A 23759-nucleotide genomic window follows, 5' to 3' on the forward strand; every position below is an offset into this window, starting at 1 on the left:
AAAGATTTCTGAAAAACTATATGTTATATTTTGAGAATTTGGCTTTAATTTAAGGCTCTATATCAGCTATTTATGATTCTCTGTGTTCTAGCATTAAAATTTTAAGATTTATTTTTGTAGTATCATTTTGTGGTATCTTTTCTTTCTTAGAAATCTAGTGAAGTGTTTAACATTTGGTTTGTAATGAACGTGTTCAGTTCAAGCTCACTTAATGTCAGATCTTTAAGTACATTAAAAAACATTTTGATAATTTGATATAAAATTGAATTTAGTGGTAATTTATCTCCTGATTTACATGAACTTTAAATAAGAAATCCACATTGGTTGCCTTTACTTTACATACACTGTCAGTGGCTACAAATAATATTGTCAACTCCTGATTGCACATTCTTACATTTTTGAAAGTTATTTAATCAAAAAAAGATGAAAATTATCCCACTGTCATCTGTGTTTGATCTTGAAATGCTTCTTTAACTTTGGTTTATCTGACATTCTGGGAGTTTTCTGGACCTCAGATAAGTAAATTAAACTACAGAACTGAGTAACTGTCCGTTTTTTCTCAATTCTTTAACTTTGGTTTTAAACTCATTTAGTGTAAATTGAATGAAGCCTTTTTCTTTAAACTTAGGAATGTTTTATGCATAAGAATGAATGAACAAAGAAGTGAGAATAATAGTTATTTAGTTCAACCCTTTCATTTTGCAAATGAGGAAACTGGCCCAGGGAACCTGCTTCTTTTACATGGTGGCACTGGACTGGTAGTTTAGCTACAACTGAAGTTGATGTCTCTAGACTCCAGTTTATTATATTAACCCACTATACCCACCTCTTAGCACTGTGTGCTTCTACATGTGAACTGTGCTGTCTACCTGAGGGTAATCTGATGATGAAAAGTGGATAATACTTGATTACACCTGAAAGTATAGCATGTAACAAATTTTTTGACTTGAGAAAAATCTCTCAATAGTAATGGCAATTTATAGTGTTTATTAGACCTATAATTTTTTGGTCATCAATACTTTTATCTCTTTTAGAATTTATTGTTATTCACAATGGAATCATCACCAACTACAAAGACTTGAAAAAGTTTTTGGTAAGTAAAGTGACCTAAAAAGACTACCAGTCTTTGAGGAATACTTCTAATGAGAGCATTGGGGTTGTTTGTTGGGATGTGCAGTAAATCCTATCTCGATGTGATCAAATAATTCCTAAGACAGTTAAAGGATATGGTGGTTTATTGGACTTTTTTTTGTTGACAGTACAACTTTTTTGTTTCTTATATGAAAAGAAAATAATTATTTGGCTTGATTATAAATGACCCAAAAGCTTAAATAAAATTGGAATTTGGGGGGATGTCTTTGCATTGTGAGAGACCGTGTCATTTTTAAAAGATTCTAGGGTGTTAGAGGACTCAAGACAGATTGAGTGAAGGCTCCATGCCCTAAATAGCTGTGTACTATATAGTAATGGCAATGATGATGACTTCATGAGTGACTTCTTAGAGCTGTCCAGTTCAGCATTCTGCAGTGATGGAAACTTTCTATACATGTACTGTCCCAATATGGTAGCCACTGTCCACATGTGGCTGTTGAGGTAGGATGAATGAGGAACTAAATTTGAAATTTTATTTCACTTTAAATTAAAATAGCCACATATAGCTAATGGCCATTGTATTGGACAGTGAAATATCATCATTAAAGAAGGAATCATGGGCTTCCCTGGTGGCACAGTGGTTAAGAATCCTCCTGCCAATGCACGGGACACGGGTTCGAGCCCTGGTCCGGGAAGATCCCACATGCCGCAGAGCAACTAAGGCCGTGCACCACAACTACTGAGCCTGTGCTCTAGAGCCCGTGAGCCACAGCTACTGAGCCCGTGTGCCACAGCTACTGAAGCCCATGCGCCTAGAGCCCATGCTCCACAACAAGAGAAGCCACCACAAGGAGAAGCCCGTGCTCCGCAACAAGAGAAGCCGCCACAATGAGAAGCCTGTGCACTGCAACAAAGGGTAGCCCCCACTCAACCCAACTAAAGAAAGCCCGTGCAGCAACAACGAAGACCCAACACAGCCAAAAATAAATAAATAAATCATTATATTCATAATGGAATTAGTGGTTTGTGAATGTTATATATTTCATTATATTTTAATTATTTTAAAATGTATTTAATTCATATATGACATATATAGATTTATATAATTATAAGTATGTTTGGCCACAGAGAATTATAAGTATGTTTGGTCACCTCACTATTTTGGGTTCACCGTAATTAGATGGTGACCTTAATTTTAAAGATTGGGTAATCAGGGTGTGGTGGTCAAGAAAAGACTAGAAGTTGGGTAATGAGATTTTTGAGGAAAAATTGTGTAGAAAAGATTTAGATATTATGAATATTTCCTTGAATGGGTCAAAATTTTTTCCTTTCTAATTACAGGAAAGCAAAGGCTATGACTTTGAATCTGAAACAGACACAGAGACAATTGCCAAGCTTGTTAAGTACATGTATGACAATCGGGAAAGTCAAGATACAAGTTTTACTACCTTAGTGGAGAGAGTCATCCAACAATTGGTATTAAACCACACTTTTAAGGATAATTATTGCCAACATCAATCACAATAAACGCTTAGAAATAACTTTGATAAGTAGGAATTATGCTAATTTCTTATTTTTTGCTTTTATTTCCCATGTATATAACTATTCAACTTGAATTATTTTGAGAGACTGATGTTTTAATGATTTTACTTCTTTCACTGTAGTTTAGTGTCATGGGAACTAAAAATAATCCAAAAGCAGTTTGTCCATAAACTACGCATGCACACACATAAACCCATACACACCACACACAAACGTGTACACAGTGCACACAGTTGGGGATTCATCACTTTCTTGCTTCCTGCTCATTCAAGTGTTCTTCTAGTCAGTAACTTAGCTAAGGGTAGCTTCGGTGAAATACACACTCTTTATTCTGGGATAATGGCTGCATGTCTCTCAGCCAGTACAGTCAACTCATTTTTCCTTATGGGGACTTTTCCTTGGCCCTGTACCTCTACAGAAAATTATTTCCCAACCCGAGAGAAAAGTGGTGTTGTTTTTGATCTCATCCCAGTTGTCCTAATTAAAGATTAAAGATATCAAAGATACACAAAGATCCAAATACATAGTGACTTCCACCCCCCACCCCCCGCCCCAATCCCACTCATAACTCTGACTTTCCCATTTAAAAGCCCTTTACTTCTCTATGAAGGTCCAACCCTTACCTCCCATCTCCACCCAAATCTTATGATGTCTGCAGCAAAAGGAGTCAGGAAGGTAGAGAAGATAGAGAACTGTTCCTTCTCTTTACTCAAGGCAGAGTAGTGTGCCTTCCCAGCCTTTTCTTGTTTCTACTCATATAACCCAGTTTTTCTGTTCCTTCCTTCTCCTACCTTAGGTTCCTCGTTTATTCATTCTTGATTTCCTTAGGCCCTGTCCCTGAGGAGTTTGGGTTGAGGGGGCGGTATGGTGTGCATGTTAATAATTGTGATTGTGTATATTTATGTCTCCAATATCAAGGACAAAAAGAATGGAAGTTAACAGTGGTATAGAATTACTGGGCCAGAGAATGGGTTTTGGATCTGTAGCTCGGGATCTTTTCTGATTCTGCCCTTCCCTTACTAATGCGTAGTATGGGAGATGTGATGTACCTATTGAGAAGTATTGGTAGCGTGTACAAAGGTGTCTTTTAAAATGGTCTGTTTAGGAGCTATTATCTACTGAGCCTATTTCAAGAGTGGGCTTGGTTAAAAAGTGGATCTTGGATACATCAAAGCTCAGGAGTAAGTGTCTACCTAAAATTTAGACTCATTTATAAACTAGTGCAAAAGAGTAGCTGTGTGAACAAAACACTTCTGTGCTGAAGCCAGTATGTTTTAGGCATTTCACATTTGATAATTGATTATTATATATATTGCTAATGCATTTTTTTCCCCTCTATAGGAAGGTGCTTTTGCACTTGTATTTAAAAGTGTTCATTTTCCTGGCCAAGCAGTAGGCACAAGGTATATATAAATTTAATAATGACTAATAATTATATGTATTTTGAAACTTTAGAATTATAAGCTTATTCCCTGTACACTATGAATGGCCCTTCACCATAACGGCTCTGTCCTTTTTTAGAGATATTTGTGTGAGTCATCCCTTGGTATCCATGGGGGATTGGTTCTAGGAGCTCCTGTGAATACCAAAATCCATGGATTTGCAAGTCCCCTATATAAAATGGTGTAGTGTTTGCGTATAACCTAGATACATACTCCTGTACACTTTAAATCACCTCTAGATTACTTACATACCCTAATGTAATGTAAATGTTATATACATAGTTGTAAATACAGTGCAAATGGTAGTGTGTAAATAGTTGCCAGTGTGTGGCAAATTCAAGTTTTGCTTTTTGGAACTTTCTGGAATTTTTTTTCCCCGAATATTTTCAATCTGCAGTTGGTTGAATCTGCAGATGTGGAACCCATGCATATGGGAGGTCGACTGTATTTATATTCATATGCCCTTCTTGTCTGTTGTTTTACCACTATTCCGTGTAACAGAATCCCTTAACAAAGCAAAAACATTTTGGCATTTATAATTGGCCTTTTGTTTGTAGTGGGGTACCATTGTTACTTTGTGAATTTGGATGTTGAATATTTTGTAAAATATCCATATTTTTCAGAACTCTATATTCTAGACAGAGTCCTAGATAATTGTACCATTACTACTTTTGCTGGGATATTCAAGCCTAATCATGAAGTCCTTTTTAGAACAGTGTGGAACCCTAAGAGTTGGTAAGAGAGAGCTGTCTTTAAAATGAAGTCAAGGGGACTAATGTTCATATATTGTTCACACATCAAAAGAAAGGTTCCATTTTACATTAAAAAGGAGAAAACTTTCTAATACATCATTATAGAACAGGGGTCTGCAAACTTTTTCTGTAACAGGCCAGATAGTAAATATTTTAGGCTTTCTGGGCCATGTTGCCTCTGTGGCAACCACTTAGTTTTGCTGTCGTAGTGTGAAAGCAGTTGTAGAAAATGTGTAGAAGAAAGGGCATGGCTGTGTTCCAGTAAAAATAGACAAACCAGGCCTGTGGGTCATAGTTGGCTGACCTCTGAATATTTTTTTTTTTTTTTTTTTTTTCAGTGTAAGGTGCTGATTTTATTGCAGTAAATTCCAAGATTCTTTTTTTTTTTTTTTTTTTTTTTTTTTTAGTTTCTGCTTTATAACAAAGTGAATCAGTCATACATATACATCTGTTCCCACATCCCCTCCCTCATGCATCTCCCTCCCTCCCACCCTCCCCATCCCACCCCTCCAGGCGGTCACAAAGCACCGAGCTGATCTCCCTGTGCTCTGCGGCTGCTTCCCACTATCTATCTACCTTACGTTTGGTAGTGTATATATGTCCATGCCTCTCTTTCCCTTTGTCACAGCTTACCCTTCCCCTTCCCCATATCCTCAAGTCCATTCTCAAGTAGGTCTGTGTCTTTATTCCCGTTTTACCCCTAGGTTCTTCATGACATTTTTTTTTTTTTTAAATTCCATATATATGTGTTAGCATACGGTATTTGTCTTTCTCTTTCTGACTTACTTCACTCTGTATGACAGACTCTAGGTCTATCCACCTCATTACAAATAGCTCAGTTTCGTTTCTTTTTATGGCTGAGTAATATTCCATTGTATATATGTGCCACATCTTCTTTATCCATTCATCCGATGATGGACACTTAGGTTGTTTCCAGCTCCGGGCTATTGTGAATAGAGCTGCAATGAACATTTTGGTACATGTCTCTTTTTGAATTATGGTTTTCTCAGGGTATATGCCTAGTAGTGGGATTGCTGGGTCATATGGTAGTTCTATTTTTAGTTTTTTAAGGAACCTCCATACTGTTCTCCATAGTGGCTGTACCAATTCACATTCCCACTAGCAGTGCAAGAGTGTTCCCTTTTCTCCACACCCTCTCCAGCATTTATTGTTTCTAGATTTCTTGATGATGGCCATTCTGACTGGTGTGAGATGATATCTCATTGTAGTTTTGATTTGCATTTCTCTAATGATTAATGATGTTGAGCATTCTTTCATGTGTTTGTTGGCAGTCTGTATATCTTCTTTGGAGAAATGCCTATTTAAGTCTTCTGCCCATTTTTGGATTGGGTTGTTTGTTTTTTTGCTATTGAGCTGCATGAGCTGTTTATAAATTTTGGAGATTAATCCTTTGTCAGTTGCTTCATTTGCAAATATTTTCTCCCATTCTGAGGGTTGTCTTTTGGTCTTGTTTATGGTTTCCTTTGCTGTGCAAAAGCTTTGAAGTTTCATTAGGTCCCATTTGTTTATCTTTGTTTTTATTTCCATTTCTCTAGGAGGTGGGTCCAAAAGGATCTTGCTGTGATTTTGAATATTTTTTAAAAACTCTGTTTATGTCATTCTTTTGTTATATCTGAAGTCGAACTTGGAGGGAGAGTTTAAACATTATTTGCAGAGCGTTCCCTCATCATTTAAATTTTGTATCATTAGTGCATTACTTATAAAAACGGTTTAATTCTGTTTAATTTTGTACTAACAGACGAGGTAGCCCTTTGTTGATTGGTGTACGAAGTGAACATAAACTATCTACTGATCACATTCCAATCCTCTACAGAACAGGTAAAAACTATTCCTACATCATGCCATGGGAAAAATGTATAAATTGAGTGCAGTAGTTACAAAGAATAGTTTTCCTAAAATTGATTAAATGCCCCTTTGGTCAGATCCACTCATATATATAGTTCTGTCTAGACATGAAAAGAATTTGTTTTTGTGGTTTCTCTGACAAGTAGAATTTTTTTCTGTTGTATATCCTTAGCTAGGACTCAGATTGGATCAAAATTCACATGGTGGGGATCACAGGGAGAAAGAGGTGGGAAATGCACTCTGCATGGATGGGGAGGAATCTTATCCTCTTTTGTTCATTCTTTACTAATTCTTTGTTCTTGGAGTGAATGAATGTGCTGGGCCTCTAAAAATATGCTTATTTTATGGGGAAACATATTTTGACATTATATTTCTAATTTGTGGAGTGTATTTTGTCTGTCTGCTTTTGGCATTTAGAAAACTGCTTTTAATAATTTGTTTCTTTAAGATCTCTGAGATTTGAGGAAATAGTTGAAATTTTAAAGTTTTTTCCTTTGTTTTAGGATATGTAGGATACATTATTATAAATCAGATGCTGAGATTAGGAAAAGAGCATTGTGTTTGCGTGCTAGGCTATTGTAGGTTGACCTCTGTGGTAGTTATTTGAATAATTTAGCCTAATTTTTAACTGAAATATGTTTAAATGGATTTTGTTTTATGCATGCCATTTTACGTTTATATTTTTACATTTGATACCTGATGGGCTTTGTTTGAATTTGGAGTTTTTTTAAAATTTACATTTGAAGTTTATCTTTTTAGCTGTACAAACTGGATCATTTTATTGATATAATTAGACAAAAAATGGTGTGTTATTTTTGTTTACTTTTTTACTAAAAGCTCTCTCTGTAAAAGACACAGGGAATGGTAAATTCAGGAAATTGAAACCCATATTATTAATGCATAATTCTTGGTTTCTTGAAAAAGATGTAGCAAAGTACTCTAAACCTATTCATCTTTAGATAGTAGCTGCTTTCACTGTTTTACCTAGAGCAGAAAGTTATTTCCTTAAATAACCTTCAGTCCTGAGCTGTTAGAACTTATTTTCCTCCTCGCCTCCCTCTCTTTTCAGAAAAAAAAAACTAGCCTACCAGTATAAATTTTGGATCCAGAGTTCCAGATTTCTGTTAATAATTCTGCTTGTGTATATATTACTTATGTGATATGTTACCTTGTACAATGTCTTAGGCTGCTTTTAGAAGCAATGGAAAAACATTGGCTAAGGTCTTAAGAAGTTGGAAGAAAAATTTATCGCGAGACATCTTTTTGAGATCAGGGGTTGTGTTTTAGTAACCCTGATTTCTCTAGCTCCTAGTAGGTAGATAATGTATGGCTTAGCAGAGTTTAGTTTAAAAAGTACAGCCTCTTATTGAAGAGGCTGTATAAAGGGGAAAACACTGGACTGGCTTTCAAGCATTTGCTATTTTCTCCAGGTATAACTACTGACCAAATAAAGCAGGATGATAATAATCGTTTCCACTTAAGTGAAATCAGAGGAGATAAACAATAGATGGGAAGACATTTTACAGATTGTAACAGACATATAGATGTCAAGTGGTAATATTCTTTTCATTTAAATAGGCAGTGATACCTTGAATTCTTCTGAATATTGTATTTAAATATACCCTGTTACTTGAAGAAGGAAATAACCAATATTTGTAGAAAGAATATGGTGAAACTCAACCCCAGTAGGATATTTTATAACCAAAGCTAGTTATATTTAAAAATTTTTAAATGTAGGTGCTGGCCTATCCTTTTGCCTATTTTTTAATTCACCTTTTTACGTACAGTAAAGTTCACTCTTTTTGATGTACAATTTCATGAGTTCTGTCAAACGCATAGAGTTGTATAATCAGCTCCACAATCAAGATAAAGAACAATTTATCCCCTAAAAAGTTCCCTCAGCTGACCCTCTGTAGTCAACCCTTGGCCCCATACCCAGCCCCTGGCAAACACTGATCTGTTTTATCTTTTTATAGTGTTATCTTCTCTGGGATGTCATCTTATACTTGTTTTTCAAAGTGTGGTATCTTTTCTGCTGTTGAATTTGGATGGAAAGAGCTATTTTACTTTCATGCCTAAAACACACCAAATAATCATGGATTGTGGAGAACTTTGAATGTATGTTACTAAGAATAATTACTATCGAGTTTTTATAGACATGCATTTTAGAGGATGGACACTATATGAGTTTTTACAAGTATATTTATGGTATCCTCTGGCCATTGTATCCATTGGTTACAAGGTCCACTATGTCCTGATCTTAGAGAAAGGTGCTTTTTTGTCTCTGTGACATTTATATAGCCTTCAGTTAATAGTATTTTCTGTATTTGGCAAATTTGTCAAACTTCATTATGCCTTCTAGTTTTGACTTCAGTTGTGAATAAGCAGAGAGGAAAAAAGTTCTTCAACAATAGCTTGACAAATTAAGTAGAAATGCCAGAATTCTAAAGTGCTAGAATTAAAAGATATTATCATTGCAAAAGGACTATACTTTATCCTGACATAAAAGTAATGTAAGAAAATCCAGTTTTAAGAAAGGAGAGGTTCTGGGTTTATAGTTCCATTCCTTAGCAGTAGCTGCCATGTATGATATACCATGGTTAGAGAGTTATAAGTATCTTTGTTTTGTTTTTAGATCAGAATTAGTGTAGCCTGAACTTTGACTTGTTATGCTGACTTACTGTTAAAATCTAGAGAAGTTTTGTTAGGAGATAATAAAAATATGCCACTAGGCTTCATTTTATTTTTCACTGCACAGTTTTGATATTTTTAATGTAATTTTAATAAGTTTAAGTATACAAACTTATATGTATTAATTTCATTAAGTTTTGTATGAAGTTAAATTAAAATTAGGCTATACGTACATTAAAAAAAGACTTAGTGACATTAATTATTTGCCTTTTACTTGGAAAAGAAATATTACATTAAAGAACATATAACACAGCACTGTATCTGCCACGCTGTCTTTAATAGCTGCTCTTTCACTCTATGCCCGTTGTTCTTGTTGGCTTATTGCATGGAAATAGAGTGATCTACCTGGCATTGAAAAGTTGCTGGAATTATTTTGCATTGCTATGGTTTTTTGTTGATTTTGTAGAAAATTATGTATATTTATATATCAGCCATGGTTTTCTACATATGTGCTGATTCTGTTAACTCTATAATATAGGCAAAGATAAGAAAGGAAGCTGTAATCTCTCTCGTGTGGACAGCACAACTTGCCTTTTCCCCGTTGAAGAAAAAGCAGTGGAGTATTACTTTGCTTCTGATGCAAGGTGAGCTTCCTTGGTTGATTCAGAGAGAATTCTTAGTAAAACTGCTCATGCTACAAGAAACCAAGAAGTCATTTTGTATATATCTAGTCATGCTGTAGAGGAGAAGTTTGTTAATTAAGGATGTGAAGGTGCCCTTTTTGGAGATGGTGTTCTAGAACGTTTTTGCTCTCAATTCAAAGTATGTAGGTCAGTGTACAAAGGAGATAAGTCCTTGAGACTTGTTCCGGTGTATTTACTCTGAGCTCGTGGTTTTTTTTTTTTTCCTCCTCTTTTAAGAGCCTTAACCCAGGTTTTATAGGAAGGAGAGATTTTAGATTGGAGAGTAGAATGGCTTAGGAGCATACCAATTATAGTGTAATTGCTAACCTGTATTGTAGTTGTAATCCAACGTGGACATATCTTTTTAATTCAGAAGTAATTGGCAGCAAAATCACTTTTATATAGGAAATCGTATTAGACTAGGACATTTTGAGAGAAAATGCAGTGGGGATGCTTAGAGGCATTTATAAATGAAATTCGAATAGTAATGAGGCTAAAATGGAATCACTCAAATCGCCAACAGCTATTTGAATCATTCATTGTGCCTGAAAGTAAGGGGATCTAAAAATGAATGATCATGCAGTTCACAACTGCAGGGGATGTATTATCTCAGTGAGAAAACAAGCTTCACGGTTTTCTAAATTTTACAGGTGTGTAGGGTATGTAGTCGGTGCTGAGATGTGTCATTGCTGTCATTAGGTAGGTTTGTTACAGAGTTGACAGTTTGGGCTTAAATAATCTGGAAGTTGCAGAAGTGTCTCGGCCTCTTTTCATTCACTCATGCGTTCATATTGAACACTCCAGCAAAGCCATGTGCTCGGCTCAGGAGATAATGGCGGGTAAGAATAAAAATATTACTTGTCCTTAAGGAGCTCTTCCTTAATGGGAGAGACAAATTTTAGTCAGTGGTCACCAAGTATAGAATTCCAGCTGTGACACGAACTACAGAATGCTTATAACAGGGTGACTTAACCCTCCTATGGGTACATTTCTTTAAGGGAATGGTTCTTGAACTGAGAGTTAAGGAAATATTAGGAGTTAATTAGGTAAGGAGGTGGAGGGAAGAACAGTCATTCTCTGCAGATGGATCAGCCTGTGAGATCTTGGGCTGGGTGTGAGTGTGGCTGGAATAGAGAGAGGAAGTTTGGTGGGAGACAAGGCCAGAGAAAGAGGTAGGAGTCATGGTAAAGGCATTTTGCTGTTTTCCTAAGAGCTGAAGGGAAGCTGTTGAGCGATGTGTTGGTGAGGGAGAAATCTTGATTAGGGTTGTCTTTTGATGTCCATTTTGGCAGAAATGGAGAGTGGATGGAGGGAGGTTAGAGGGAATGTGGGTGGAAGTTGGAAGGTTCCTGCAGTAGTTCAGCCAAGGGCTGATGGTAGCTTGAACCAGTTTGTGGTGGTGGACACAGAGAGAAGCTTTGGGAAATATTTAGGAGTTATGATTGGAGGACTGGTGATAGGTAGGATGAGGAGGAAATAAGCATGCTTTCTCATCTGATCTCATCAAATTGGTTGCCACACAGAGCTCCTTTTCTTCATTGTCTGCAGTGACCACCCCCCTCCTTCATTTCCCTGTAGGGAATGGCATTGATAACCAGAAAGTTATCAGAGATATTGCAGGTTGATAGACTTTGTATTTAAACTTGGTCCTTTTGTCCTAATGATAGTTGTGTTTATAATAATCATCCTAGATTATTGATTGTACTGTCTCCTTGAACATTTTTAGTGCTGTCATAGAACACACCAATCGTGTCATCTTTCTCGAGGATGATGATGTCGCTGCAGTGGTGGATGGCCGTCTTTCTATCCATCGAATTAAACGGACTGCGGGAGATCACCCTGGACGAGCTGTGCAGACCCTCCAGATGGAACTCCAGCAGATCATGAAGGGTGAACCTTTCTATCCTGTTACACCTTGGTGTCCTCGATGGAAAGGATATTTTCTCCTTCCTGACCTGGTGTAGGAATCTGATAATATAGATTAGTGAAGGGATAACCCCAGAAAGGGGGATGATTCTTTGGAGAAATTATCTGCTGTTTTGACAACACTTCTTCAAAAGAATTCATGGTTTCTTGTTTCTAACATGAAAAAAGAAATCAATTATTTAAGTGGTACTTGATGTTTTAAGGTACTTTATAAACATAGTTTGTGTTCTATTCTTTGTTCCTCTCTTATTCTCTCTGTGCTTCAGTTTTCTCATATATGAAATGGGGATAATAGGATTTACCTCATTAAGGTTGTTTTGGGGATTAAGCCCTTACAACAGTGTCTGACATGCTTAGTGAGCTCTACATAATGTTTGCTACTATTAACTATTATGATTATGGTGATTGTGGTTTTTATTGGCCTTTCTGATGGGGTTGTGGTGAAAAACAAGCTAACATTTATTGCATAATGGCTATATGTCAAGTCTTCACTATATTAATCCACACTACCACACTATGAAATAGCTGCTAGAACAGATTATTTTACAGATTAAGGAATTTCCCAGAGCTGCTTAGCTATTAAAAGATAGAATCATGATTTGAACCTAGATCTGACTCTAAAACTTAAGCTTGTCCCACTCCCCTGTTTTTCTATAATTGCATATTTTAGGTGTGAAGTTAATAAAAGTATTTTTCCTCCTTGTTCATTTTTCTTCCCATTGGGTAAAATGTCATATATGAATATTGTTCTCTACTTCATGACCTTTCATTTCATTTCATTTACTAAGACTATATTAAAGGAGATAGACTTTTAGTTGAATACAAATTTCTTATCCTTTGGCTTGTTAATTTTTGTTTTAATGATACAATTTGTATCACTTTAGGCAACTTCAGTTCATTTATGCAGAAGGAAATTTTTGAGCAGCCAGAGTCAGTTGTGAACACAATGAGAGGAAGAGTCAACTTTGATGACTATACTGGTAATTACATGTGAATTATGTTATTATTTCAAAGTCTCTCATGGGGGTTGACATTGACAGCCTTATAGGGTTCATTGTCCTTTGTAGAATAACTATGGCTGCCAGCCATCAGTGGAGCCCAGTCCTCTTTTAAAAGTCCTTCAGTGTGTGATTCCACTGAAATGAGGTGTATCTAGGTTAGTCAGATTTGTAGAGACAGAAGGTAGATTAGTGGTCACCAGGGGCTGGAGAGAGGGGGAAATGTGGAGTTAGTGTTTCACGGGTATAGAGCTTCCGTTTGGGGTGATGCCAAAGTTCTGAGATGGGTGATGGTCATGATTGCACAACAACGTGAATGTGCTTAATACCACTGAATTGTACACTTACAAGTAGTTAAAACGGTAAATTTTATGTTATGTATATTTTACCACCATAAAAAATAAGGGAATAATAATAATGGTTGCCAGGAGCTGAAGGGACAGGGGAGTGGAGAGTGACTGCTAATGGATACGGGTGTTTTGGAGGTGATGAAAGTCTAAAGTTAGATAGTGGTAATGGTTGCACAACTCTGCAATACTAAACACCACGATCATACACTTTCAGAGGGTGAATTTTATGGTAAGTGACATACCTCTAAAATGGTTATGAAAAATATAAAAAATGCCTAGGAAGTCACATTTGAAAATTGTTGTCAGTTATGGGACTATTAGGGTGATTTTTCTGGAGAAAAAAAAAGTCCTTCAGTGTACCATTAAGAACATTTAACTTCTTTTCAGTACAAAAATCCTTTATTGGGCACCTACTGTGTACCAGGGACTGTTCTGAACACTGTGAATTCTCAGAAGAATGGGACCTGGTTCCCTTGTTGGGAAGCTTGCTGTATCTGTTCAGCCTAGGTTTTCTCTCTCAGTTTATAAATGAGTGAAGTGTGAACTTCCCAGAGGTTTTCCAGGTGTTTGCCTAACACCTTATGGGATAACCTGTACCTTCCTGCCTGTTTAAGGTGGGGTGACAGTGCAGCTCTGGTCTTACTTCTGGAAGTTCTCTCTAGACCTTGTGTCGTAGGAGTTTCTGCACCTTGCTGAGATGAGCTTGAGATTGACTTTCTGTGGTCATAGGACATCCGTAAACTATTTATCGCTAAATCAGATTTTTGGAACATTCTTCATGACCAGTTTGATAAACAGTTTAACAAACAAGCTTTGGGCTAAGCTTCTCAGTGTTAGGAATCAGTTTGGGAGAAATTATATCTGGTATGCAACAATCTTTTCCTGAATTTCTGTGTTATACATATAATATTAAGTGCCTTCTCTTTTATGTCACGTCCTGCTAACTGATAGAGAATGATTCTCTGAATAAATGCGGTTTTTGTATACTTTTCTTTTCTGGAGGCATCAGACTCTTTCTCAGCAGGAGAGATTTGTCGAAGGCTGAATTATAAGTTGAACATCTGGTGAACATGGTGTGTCGAGCACCATGCTGAACGTATCAGGGACTGTAGGAAAGTTATCTCTGCTGCGGTCTCCTCCTTGAGGTTCTTAGAAGGGGGATGAATACATAATTAACTAAAGAAAGGTAAAATATGATAAATGACATTAGAAACACAGTTTAATGTTGAAATGTTTAAAGTTTAGTGTTGAATTTAGAGAAAGTAGAGAATGAATCTGTTTGTGGACAGGGGGCCAGGGAAGGCTCCATGAAGTAGGCAGGTGGTGGTTTAAAGGATTTGGAAGGTTTGAACAGGTAAAGATGAGATGGGAGCATTGCAGTTGGGTAGAATGCATTTGCTAAGGAGAGATAGTAGAAAACCATCAGAAATTTGTTTGTGAAATAATACGTAGTCCAGTTTGCCTGCCACATCTAGTACTTGAAGAGGAATAGAGAGCAGTTAAGTCTAGGGAAGAAGGTGAGAGGAACTGCCCAGGAGGGCCGTGAATGCATTCCATTGAGTGTGAACTGCCCAGGAGGGCCGTGAATGCATTCTGTTGAGTGTGAACTGCCCAGGAGGGCCGTGAATGCATTCTGTTGAGTGTGAAGGGTACCCCCCTTTGTAGAAATGGCAGAGCTGTTAGGAGACTTAGGAGCCAGGGGTGATCGGAGCTTTACTGAAGTGACCTGGGTACCAGTCTCCAGTGTGCATTGGAAGAGCGAGAGGCTGAGATGCAGTCGCCAGTAAGGATGTCGTCCCATCTGGGGTAAAGCAGTGGGGAATGGGAGGGCAGCAGGGGCCAGGAGAGAAACAGGAGCACTCCAAAGCAGGACCTGTTATCTGCTTGTGCGGGAGAGGGGGTTTGTGGAAGGTGGTTGAACTGGAAGAACGGGGAGAGTAGCAGTAAATACTATTATGGTATGGAATGGAAATAAGACTAGGAGAAAGTTTTGTTTTGTAAGGGAAAAGAAGGAGATAAACTTTGAAAAGTCATGATTTTAAAAAGCACTTTTATCTATGGTATGTGTTCCTCATAAAAGTTCTGTAATATAAACAGGATAGCCGTTATCTTTTTTTGTTGTTAAGATAAGGAATTTGAGGCTCTGTCAGTTTGCAGTCTGGCCAAAGGTCACACCACCAGTCATTTATGGAGCCAGACTAGCCTCCAGTGTTCAGTGGTGTTCCCGCTCCATCTCACCCCTTTCCTCCAGGCACTCCTGCTGTAGCAGTGGTCTCCCTTACCAGAAGTAGGAGCCTCTCCAAAGCATCAATTCAGACCATGGGCGACTCCTTCCAGAACTATCCCAAACGCCCCTCGGCCATCAGGGAATTTGCTAGGACTAATTTTAGGGAAACGCTTGTGACCAGCTAATCTCACTGTCTAACCTCCCTGTCCTTCTTGGTCATCATCTGAAATATAAGTCTCTCTGATAGTCTGTCTACTTTATACTTAGTCATCTCCAAACTGATTTGCCTTTGCATGACTCCCTACCCAGCCTCTTAATGTTGTTTCCTTTTCCCTCAAGTCTTTTCAATACATGCCGAGGTCTGAGGCAGAGGTACACGAAAAGGAACAGCAAGAATGCCAGTCTGGCTGGGGTGGCCTGGGTGAGAGGAGAAGTGCTAGGAGGTTAGGTCAGAGTGAAGCAGGAGGCAGGGCTTGTGGCCACTTGAAGGCCACATAAAGAGTTTGGACTTCATTCCAAAGTTACTTGGGAAGCCAGTGAAGCTTCATTGTTTTATTTTCTACTTAGCTAGTTTCTTAAAATAGAGAAATATAATCGGCCCTCTCAGTATTGAAATTTAAAAGGAAGAACGTAAATTATCCAAAAATATAAAAAGCAAAACATATACCTTGGTTCCATTTTGTAACTAGTTAAGGTAGAAGAAAAGAGTGGAGGAGATAAAGAGCAGGGGCAGAGTAGGCAGACCGACGGTGGGTCACATGGAGAAGGATGCTGCCCACGGGCATGCTCACTGCTCTCATCAGCCAGACGCTGAACTGTCTGGTAGCCACACAGTGCCTTGGACAGTATAGTCACTTGGTAGGTGCTCAGAATATTAGTTGAATAATTGAATGAATGTTGGATGAAAATTTCTCACAGAAAACTAGCCATGTGTAGAAGGACCCATAGACAAGGCACCCTTAGCAGAACACATACGTGGCTATAGAGACAGAAAGAGGACAGACTCCTTGGAGGGTTTTGTGATCAGATTTATGTTTTTAACGAATCCCTCTAAAAGATCATTCTGGCTGTGAGTGGAGAACAGGCTCTAGGAGGTAGAGAATAGAAGTTAGGAGAGTACGGCTCTTGTCCAGGGGAGGGATGTTGGACTTGGCTGATGATGTTAGAGGTACAGTTTGAAGGTGGGGCTCACAGGACTTGCTTGTGCAGTCGCTGTTGAGCAACCAAGGATGGATGACCCTGCCATTAGGTGAATGGGGTGGCATTGACTGAGATGGGAAAGACTGAGAGGAGAGTGGTTTATATTGTGTTCAGAGCACTGTTCTGGGCATGTAATGGAGATGAACACAACTAAGACAATTTTTTTCCCAAGCAGGCTTACTGAGATATAATTAGGTATAATAAAATTGACTGTTCTTAATGTATAATTCAGAGAGTTTTGACCAACTTCCACAACACGCTCATAATCCTAAACAACCGGTACAACAATCAAGAGTTAGCACAGATCCTTCACCGGAAAAATTTCCCCAAGCCCCTTTGTAGTCAGCCCTTTCCCCACCTCCAGCCGCCAGCATCTACTGATCTACTATTGTCCGTGTCCCTATAGTTCTGCCTTTAAGATACCTTTTAATCTGAAGAGAGGAATGTAAAAATGACCAAACAAGGTAGGATGTGGTAGATACTGTAGTTGTGTAGGCGTGTCAGGGGGTGAGGAAGGTTAGTTACAAGTTGGGGGTGGCCAGTTAAGTTCAGACTTACTTAGTTTACATTTCAAAATGAGAGAGAACTGCGCTTCCTAAGAGGAATATGAATGCTTTAAAACAGCAATGTTGTTTCCCAGATTGGCATTGGCCACTCATGAAAAGCAATTACCTGTTTCATATGGTTCTTTCCTAAATAATTATATCCACAAACTTTTATTTCAGTGAATTTGGGCGGATTGAAGGATCACATTAAGGAGATCCAGAGGTGTCGGCGTTTGATTCTTATCGCTTGTGGAACAAGTTATCATGCCGGTGTAGCAGTAAGTGGCTTCTTAAAATTTTAGTTGTGTCATTTTGGGTATTAGAAGATATCTGCAGATAAACAGTATCTCCAGTAACACACCATGTAAAACTATTTTTTGTTAAAACATCGTGTTTTGTTTTCATGTTGTGATGGCAAAAATCAAGAAGGTTGGGGAGAGAAATTTTAATAGCTACTTGGAATTATTTATCAATGGATCATCTTCTTTAGAAAGGTCCTTAGATATACAGGTAGACCTCCTGCAACTAACTTCATGAAAGGCAAAGAGTGGAAAGTTCTTATGCCATCCTGGCCTTGCAGTCCACAGCGCATGCCTACTTCTGTTAGAGCCATCACTGGGTTTTGTGTATCATTGTTCACTTGCCCCAGACAGATGGCTATGTGAACCTCAACAGGATTTTACTAGGTAGGCACATTTCTGCAAAGAAAGGAAGTCTTCTTTTTGATAGACTTTGTTCTTTAAATTGTTATTTTGGAGGCTGAAATTCTGTATCAAAGATGTGTGTTGGTTGTCAATATAGAAGCCTAGGAATTTAATAGTCTTTTAGTCCAATAAATCAGATCCGCATGTAGTTTCCCTTGTAAAGAGACAGGTTATGTGCTGTTGATGTCAACTCCTGTAAGTACAGAAAACCCTTACACACTCAGTTTCTACTTTTAGGATTGATTTCTAAAGTTCATGACAGTAATTTTTTTATTTGCTGGGGCATAAATATTAATTATCTACACTCGTGGGAGCCATTCATTTGACGAGTGAGTGAAACTAGCTGGTCACCCAACCCTTGCATCTCAATAGGCTTTCTTCTTCTCTAAAGCACCCCCTTCTCCCTCCCCTCCCCACCCCCCACCCCAAATTACATGGTCCTAAAAAGGAAAATCTGTGCAGTTTTGAAGGGAAGAGTTGCTAAAAAGTGATTGTTTTGAGCACTGGAAAAAAAAGAATGAATTAAAGACATTAGTGTAAATTAAGGGATTGCCTAATTTAGTGGTGGCTTAGATCTATTATTGAATGAGCCCTCTATGCAGAAATACAAAATTTGATTAAATGTTTCATCCAATGCTAAACCTGAATTGTGGGGCATAAATTACATATATTCTGTATTAGAATTCTCTAATTTGAGAAGATGTAAGGGTTTTGTTTTGTTTTGGGTTTTCTGGTGGATGCTGAGACTACTGTAGTTAACAAACAAATATTAGAAATCCTGTGTGGTTTAGCATACAAAATAGTGTCCTTGAATTAATTCTAGCTAGGTTATCTACTCTACCCTCCATACTACAGGGTTTGAAAATAGTGAGCTTTCTTAAACAAGATTTTTAAAGTATATTGACTTTTTTTTGAGAAACAGCATTCTTTAATAATACATAGTGTTTCTGAAGTGTTTAATTTTTCATTCAGTGTTTATGATACATCTGTTATTATCTCATTTGAAACTCTCAGTGATTTGGTATTATATGAATTGTCATTTAAAGATTAGGAATTGGGAATTTAGAGTTGATATACAAGCTAACTCAGAACAGTGCTTTTTCCACTTCTCAAAACATTTTATACGTGCATTTATTTATACATGCATTGATAATTGTCTAAAGAGACTAGTGCTAAAATATTAACAGTGCTTATCTCCTGGGTGTGGGATTTTGGTTATTTTATTTTTTTATGCTTTAGTCTCTGTTGTTTGTATTTTCTAACATTGCATTATGTATCATTTTTATAATCAGAAAAAGTGAAAACTATACATTGAGTCTGAGGAAGTCCAGTGAAAAAGAGTATTTGATGTAAAGTTGTATGACCAAGTCATCTTTTCTCTGCAGACACGTCAAGTTCTTGAAGAGCTGACTGAGTTGCCTGTTATGGTGGAGCTAGCCAGTGATTTCCTGGATAGAAACACCCCAGTTTTTCGAGATGATGTTTGCTTTTTCATTAGTCAGTCAGGTATGCTAATTTTAAAGACTTAAAGAAAAGGAAAGTCATTCTTTCTAACAACTATAGCATATGTTGGCAAAACTGATATTTAAAGATAAACTGGTTCTAGCAGATAACTTGTCAAATACAGGCTTATTTTGATGTTATGGAATTCTTAATGAGTTAGTAAAATCAACACATTTTATACTCAGAAGAGCTGAATTTTTAAAGACAAAGAAGGAAAGACGATCCTAAGAAGTCGGATCCTATTATTAAAAGTTGTACAAATTTATTCTTTTAAGTACATGTTTTAAATTTTATTTAAAACAAATGAGGGGAAAAGGGAGGGAGCTATGAATTGGGAATTTGGGATTAACAGATATACACTACTATATATAAAATAAACAACAAGGACCTACTGTATAGCACAGGGAGCTATACTCAGTATCTTGTAATAATGTATAATGGAAAAGAATCTGAAAAATATATATATGTATAACTGAATTACTTTGATGTACAACTGAAACACTGTAAATCAACTGTACTTCAGTTAAAAAATAATAATAAAACAAATGATATTGTTGAAAGAGTAGTCAGTTTCCTGTTTTTGCATCTAAAAAACAGCATATGTTGACTGCTCTGTGTGTTACTTTTGTCTTCCTTTTTACCCAGGCGAGACAGCAGATACCCTGATGGGTCTTCGGTACTGCAAGGAGAGAGGAGCTTTAACTGTCGGGATCACAAACACGGTTGGCAGTTCCATATCAAGAGAGACAGACTGTGGAGTTCACATCAATGCTGGGCCCGAGATTGGGGTTGCCAGCACAAAGGTAAGTTCTTGACTTAGTTCTCATGTGATTATTTACATGATCATAGTGTTGGTGAAACAGACTAATCTGTATCTTATATTTCACTTCTTAGCACTTATAGAATTCATATTGTTTACTAATCGTAATTATCGTAAGCCTTAAGGGTCAGTAATAAATAAAACACTTGTTGTCCCCCTTCCTCACACTCATCTTAAGAGTTTAAAAGGGACAAGCCTATATAATGTAAAGTTCATTTTGTAAACGTCTCTTCTGACTATCTGCATTCAACACATATTCCTCCTGCTGTGTGGGGTGGGATATGTGGTAAGTATAATGCCCCCTCTTAATTAAGTATAGTAGGGAATTAGAAAAATAACAAATTAGAAGCACCCAGCTTAAGTCTAATAATTTTTGACATTTTTATTTACAGGTTTGTACTATCCTAATAAATGTGCCAAAATATACACACTCCCTTTGAAGTTTGTAAAGAGGAGTACACTTTTGGTATAAAATTTGGCTATTTAAAAAAATAAATTGAGTATTATATGACAATATCTGTTTCTCTTTAGATATACATCTGTGGAGATTTAAAAGCACCTTCATTTTCATTTTTAAGGCCTAATGAGACTACTTTCTTCTTTGAAATTGGGATATGCATAAATTTAGTACTAGTAATAAAAATAGGAATCATAGAAAGTTGTATAAATGCAAAAGATGTTCTCCACAAATATATTACTCTTTATAGTTTCAAATTTTCAGTTTCTTGTCTTTTTCTGCCTAAGTCTAATATTTGTTACTGATTGTTGGATAAGATGCTTAGGTTTTGGTGGATTTGAGTTTAATTAAGGGGAGATGATGTTAACATATACAAACCACATTTGGTTCTTTTTCCATTTAAAGAACCTCATGGGGAATTTTTTTGTGGAAAAGTTATAATTCTTAAGTAAAAACTCTGAGTGAGGTTTTTGTTTCTTGGTTACTTTGATATTGCTAACGCTATAATTTACCGAAAACTGAAGCCTGAATTTTCTCCATGTGGTGATTAAAACATGTAAGATATTTGTGCTTGGGTTTCCATTCTGTGCCTGAATGAATAAACAGCTGCCCTCAGCAGCAGCTTGTGGATTCTTGGAACAGTGTCCAGACAGACAGCTTTGATCAGTGATTAGAATCCCAGACCCTTCATTCAAACACATGTGAAGCAAGGGCTTCAGTGTGGCATGTGTGGGATGTGGGATCATACCACTGAGTGGAGGCTATTGACTTATCTTTTTATTGAATCTTTCTTGATCTGTGAGCTGCCAGGGGAAATGCAGTTTTTTTGATTTCTAATTGTATCATTCATGAAAACTTAAATTTTCCTCAATGTTTTATTATAATATTCAAACATACAGCAGAATTAAAAGAATTTTACATGAACACCTGTATACCCATCACCTAGATTCTGCCATTAACCTTTTTTCTACAGCTTTATTGAGGTATGATTTTCATACCATAGTATTCACCAATTTTAAGTGTATATGGTTTTAGTAAATTTGGCTGTTTATCACCACAGTCCAATTTTAGAAGACTTAATCACCTGAAAAAGTTCCTTTGTCCCCCTTTCCAGTCAGTTCCCACTCCTACCCCTCTGCCTCAGCCTCAGGCAAGTATTGCTTTCTCTTGCTATATTATTTCATTTTCTAGAAATTTCTTATAAATGGAATTGTATAATACATGTCTTTTGTATCTAGCTTCTTCCATTTAACATGACGTTTTGAGATTTTTTCATGTGTTATTTGTATCAGTAGTTTTTTTTTTTCTGTAAGTCCTTTTCTAAAATCTTTTTGTTTTGAAATAACTATAGATGTATAGGAAGTTGCAAAGATAGTAGAGAAGTCCACGTACTCTTTACCCAGGTTCTTCCAATGGTTACATCTTGTATAGGAAAATAAGCACCTTTTTATAGTATATACTGTAATTCTTTTTAAAAAAAATGGCTCCCTGAAAAATTTTAGTATTATGGCAGCTTAGTCTTAGTTTAATTTTTCTTGGATTCTAAAGTAATTTTGTTTTCCTTAACTGCCATAGACATTCTGGGCTTGGAGTTATTTAAAAGTTTTAGGGTGTTTAGTTATAGATCATTTCTGAATGGCAAATATAAGTTTATATGTTAATGGGTGATGAAAGAAATTCTAATTGATCCTGATCCCTGGGCTCCATGATAGAGCTAGCATAAGAATTCTATTACCTTGATGATTAATTCCCAACTTTGCCTGAAAAACTGTCAAGGTTAGAGAGATATTATTAAATTTCTCAGAATGTTTGACCATAGACAATTTGATATTTCTGTAGAAATCGATGGGTATAACTGTGCAGACTCAGTAATTCTTGTATGTTATTGCAGGTGTTTAGAAGTTCACCACAGTACTGACTTTTGTTGATTTAAAAAAAATAATAAACCAATATAACTTTTATTTTTGGCTGAATAAAAAGTAAAACCAAGTTGAAAAGTTCAGAGTCAGCATTGTCCTGGTAAATTCTTTCAAACCTCAGTAATTCTAAATGTGAGGGGTAGCTTATTTTTTTCATAATTGGTTGCCTGGTATGTATTGATGAAATGAAAAACATGAAATTGGAAATTAAGCTGAATGCAATAGAAAAAATATGTGCATTAAAGTTACTCTGTTTAATATTTGCTTTTAAAAAACCAGTGCTGAGATGTTTTAAGTCCAAACAAAGAAGCATACTCTGTAGAATAACATTTTTAGTTATGGGCTGGAGGAACTAGAATACTCATTATCTGATCATTTTGGATTGGAAACAATTTAGGTATCCCAGGAGTCCATTGGGTCTCTCCCTCTGTCCTGATAGTATATTTTGTGATTAATTGGTTTATTGAAAAGTAAACTTCAGTAGAAAGAAGTAGACTGGGAAGGACTGGAACTTAGAATACAGGTATGATCGTTAGACTGGAGGCAAGGGACTGAAAATCCACTTTAGTGCTAAGGGGAAAAAAATCCCAGTCTGCCAGTGGAACACATAGGAGCACAGGGACAGGTAGCTGTGGAGGAATGTATGAGCACCTGGTAGCTGGGACATGCAGCAAGAGAAAACAGGGAATCTAATCTAACTATTGGGAAGGTAAGGAGCATTAGCAGACTGTGATTTTATTGTGCAGGAGGCTCATTATCCACATTATGACAGGAAAATATTCACTCATGATGTGATCCCTTATCCAGAGAAGAGTAGTAGAAATTCAGCATATAATCTACAAAAAAACCCAGGATGAATTATTAAAGTTAAAATTATTCATAGCACTGTAGCTGACAATATCACAGTAATCCTAGTGCTTAATAATAAAAATGTAAATAAAAACCTCAAATGCCTGGAACATAAAAACGTTTCTTTAAATAACTTGAGTTAGAACCATATCAGAATTGCCATTTAAAAAGAATTATTAGAAAAAATAACTATAATGAACAATATGGGTAAAAATTTAGATAGTGCGGCCAGAGTGATAGAGGTAGGTTCATA

General features: G+C 36.8%; 1 protein-coding gene across 1 annotated transcript in view; it reads left to right on the plus strand.

Annotated features, from left to right (window-relative positions):
* The window catches only part of GFPT1 (glutamine--fructose-6-phosphate transaminase 1), a gene marked incomplete at both ends in the record, with an annotated part of 66259 nt that overhangs the window by 30581 nt on the left and 11919 nt on the right, over positions 1-23759 (plus strand). Inside the window, 11 exons of the mRNA XM_079720681.1 lie at positions 1035-1093; positions 2434-2568; positions 3976-4037; positions 6588-6667; positions 6867-6920; positions 9864-9969; positions 11735-11898; positions 12819-12914; positions 17435-17532; positions 19344-19464; positions 20107-20264. Of these exons, the coding sequence (XP_079576807.1) occupies positions 1035-1093; positions 2434-2568; positions 3976-4037; positions 6588-6667; positions 6867-6920; positions 9864-9969; positions 11735-11898; positions 12819-12914; positions 17435-17532; positions 19344-19464; positions 20107-20264 (1133 nt within the window). The remainder of the gene's footprint in view (positions 1-1034; positions 1094-2433; positions 2569-3975; positions 4038-6587; positions 6668-6866; positions 6921-9863; positions 9970-11734; positions 11899-12818; positions 12915-17434; positions 17533-19343; positions 19465-20106; positions 20265-23759) is intronic.

The sequence above is a fragment of the Hyperoodon ampullatus genome (genome assembly GCF_949752795.1).
Source record: "Hyperoodon ampullatus genome assembly, chromosome: 15".
Lineage (NCBI taxonomy): Eukaryota > Metazoa > Chordata > Mammalia > Artiodactyla > Ziphiidae > Hyperoodon > Hyperoodon ampullatus.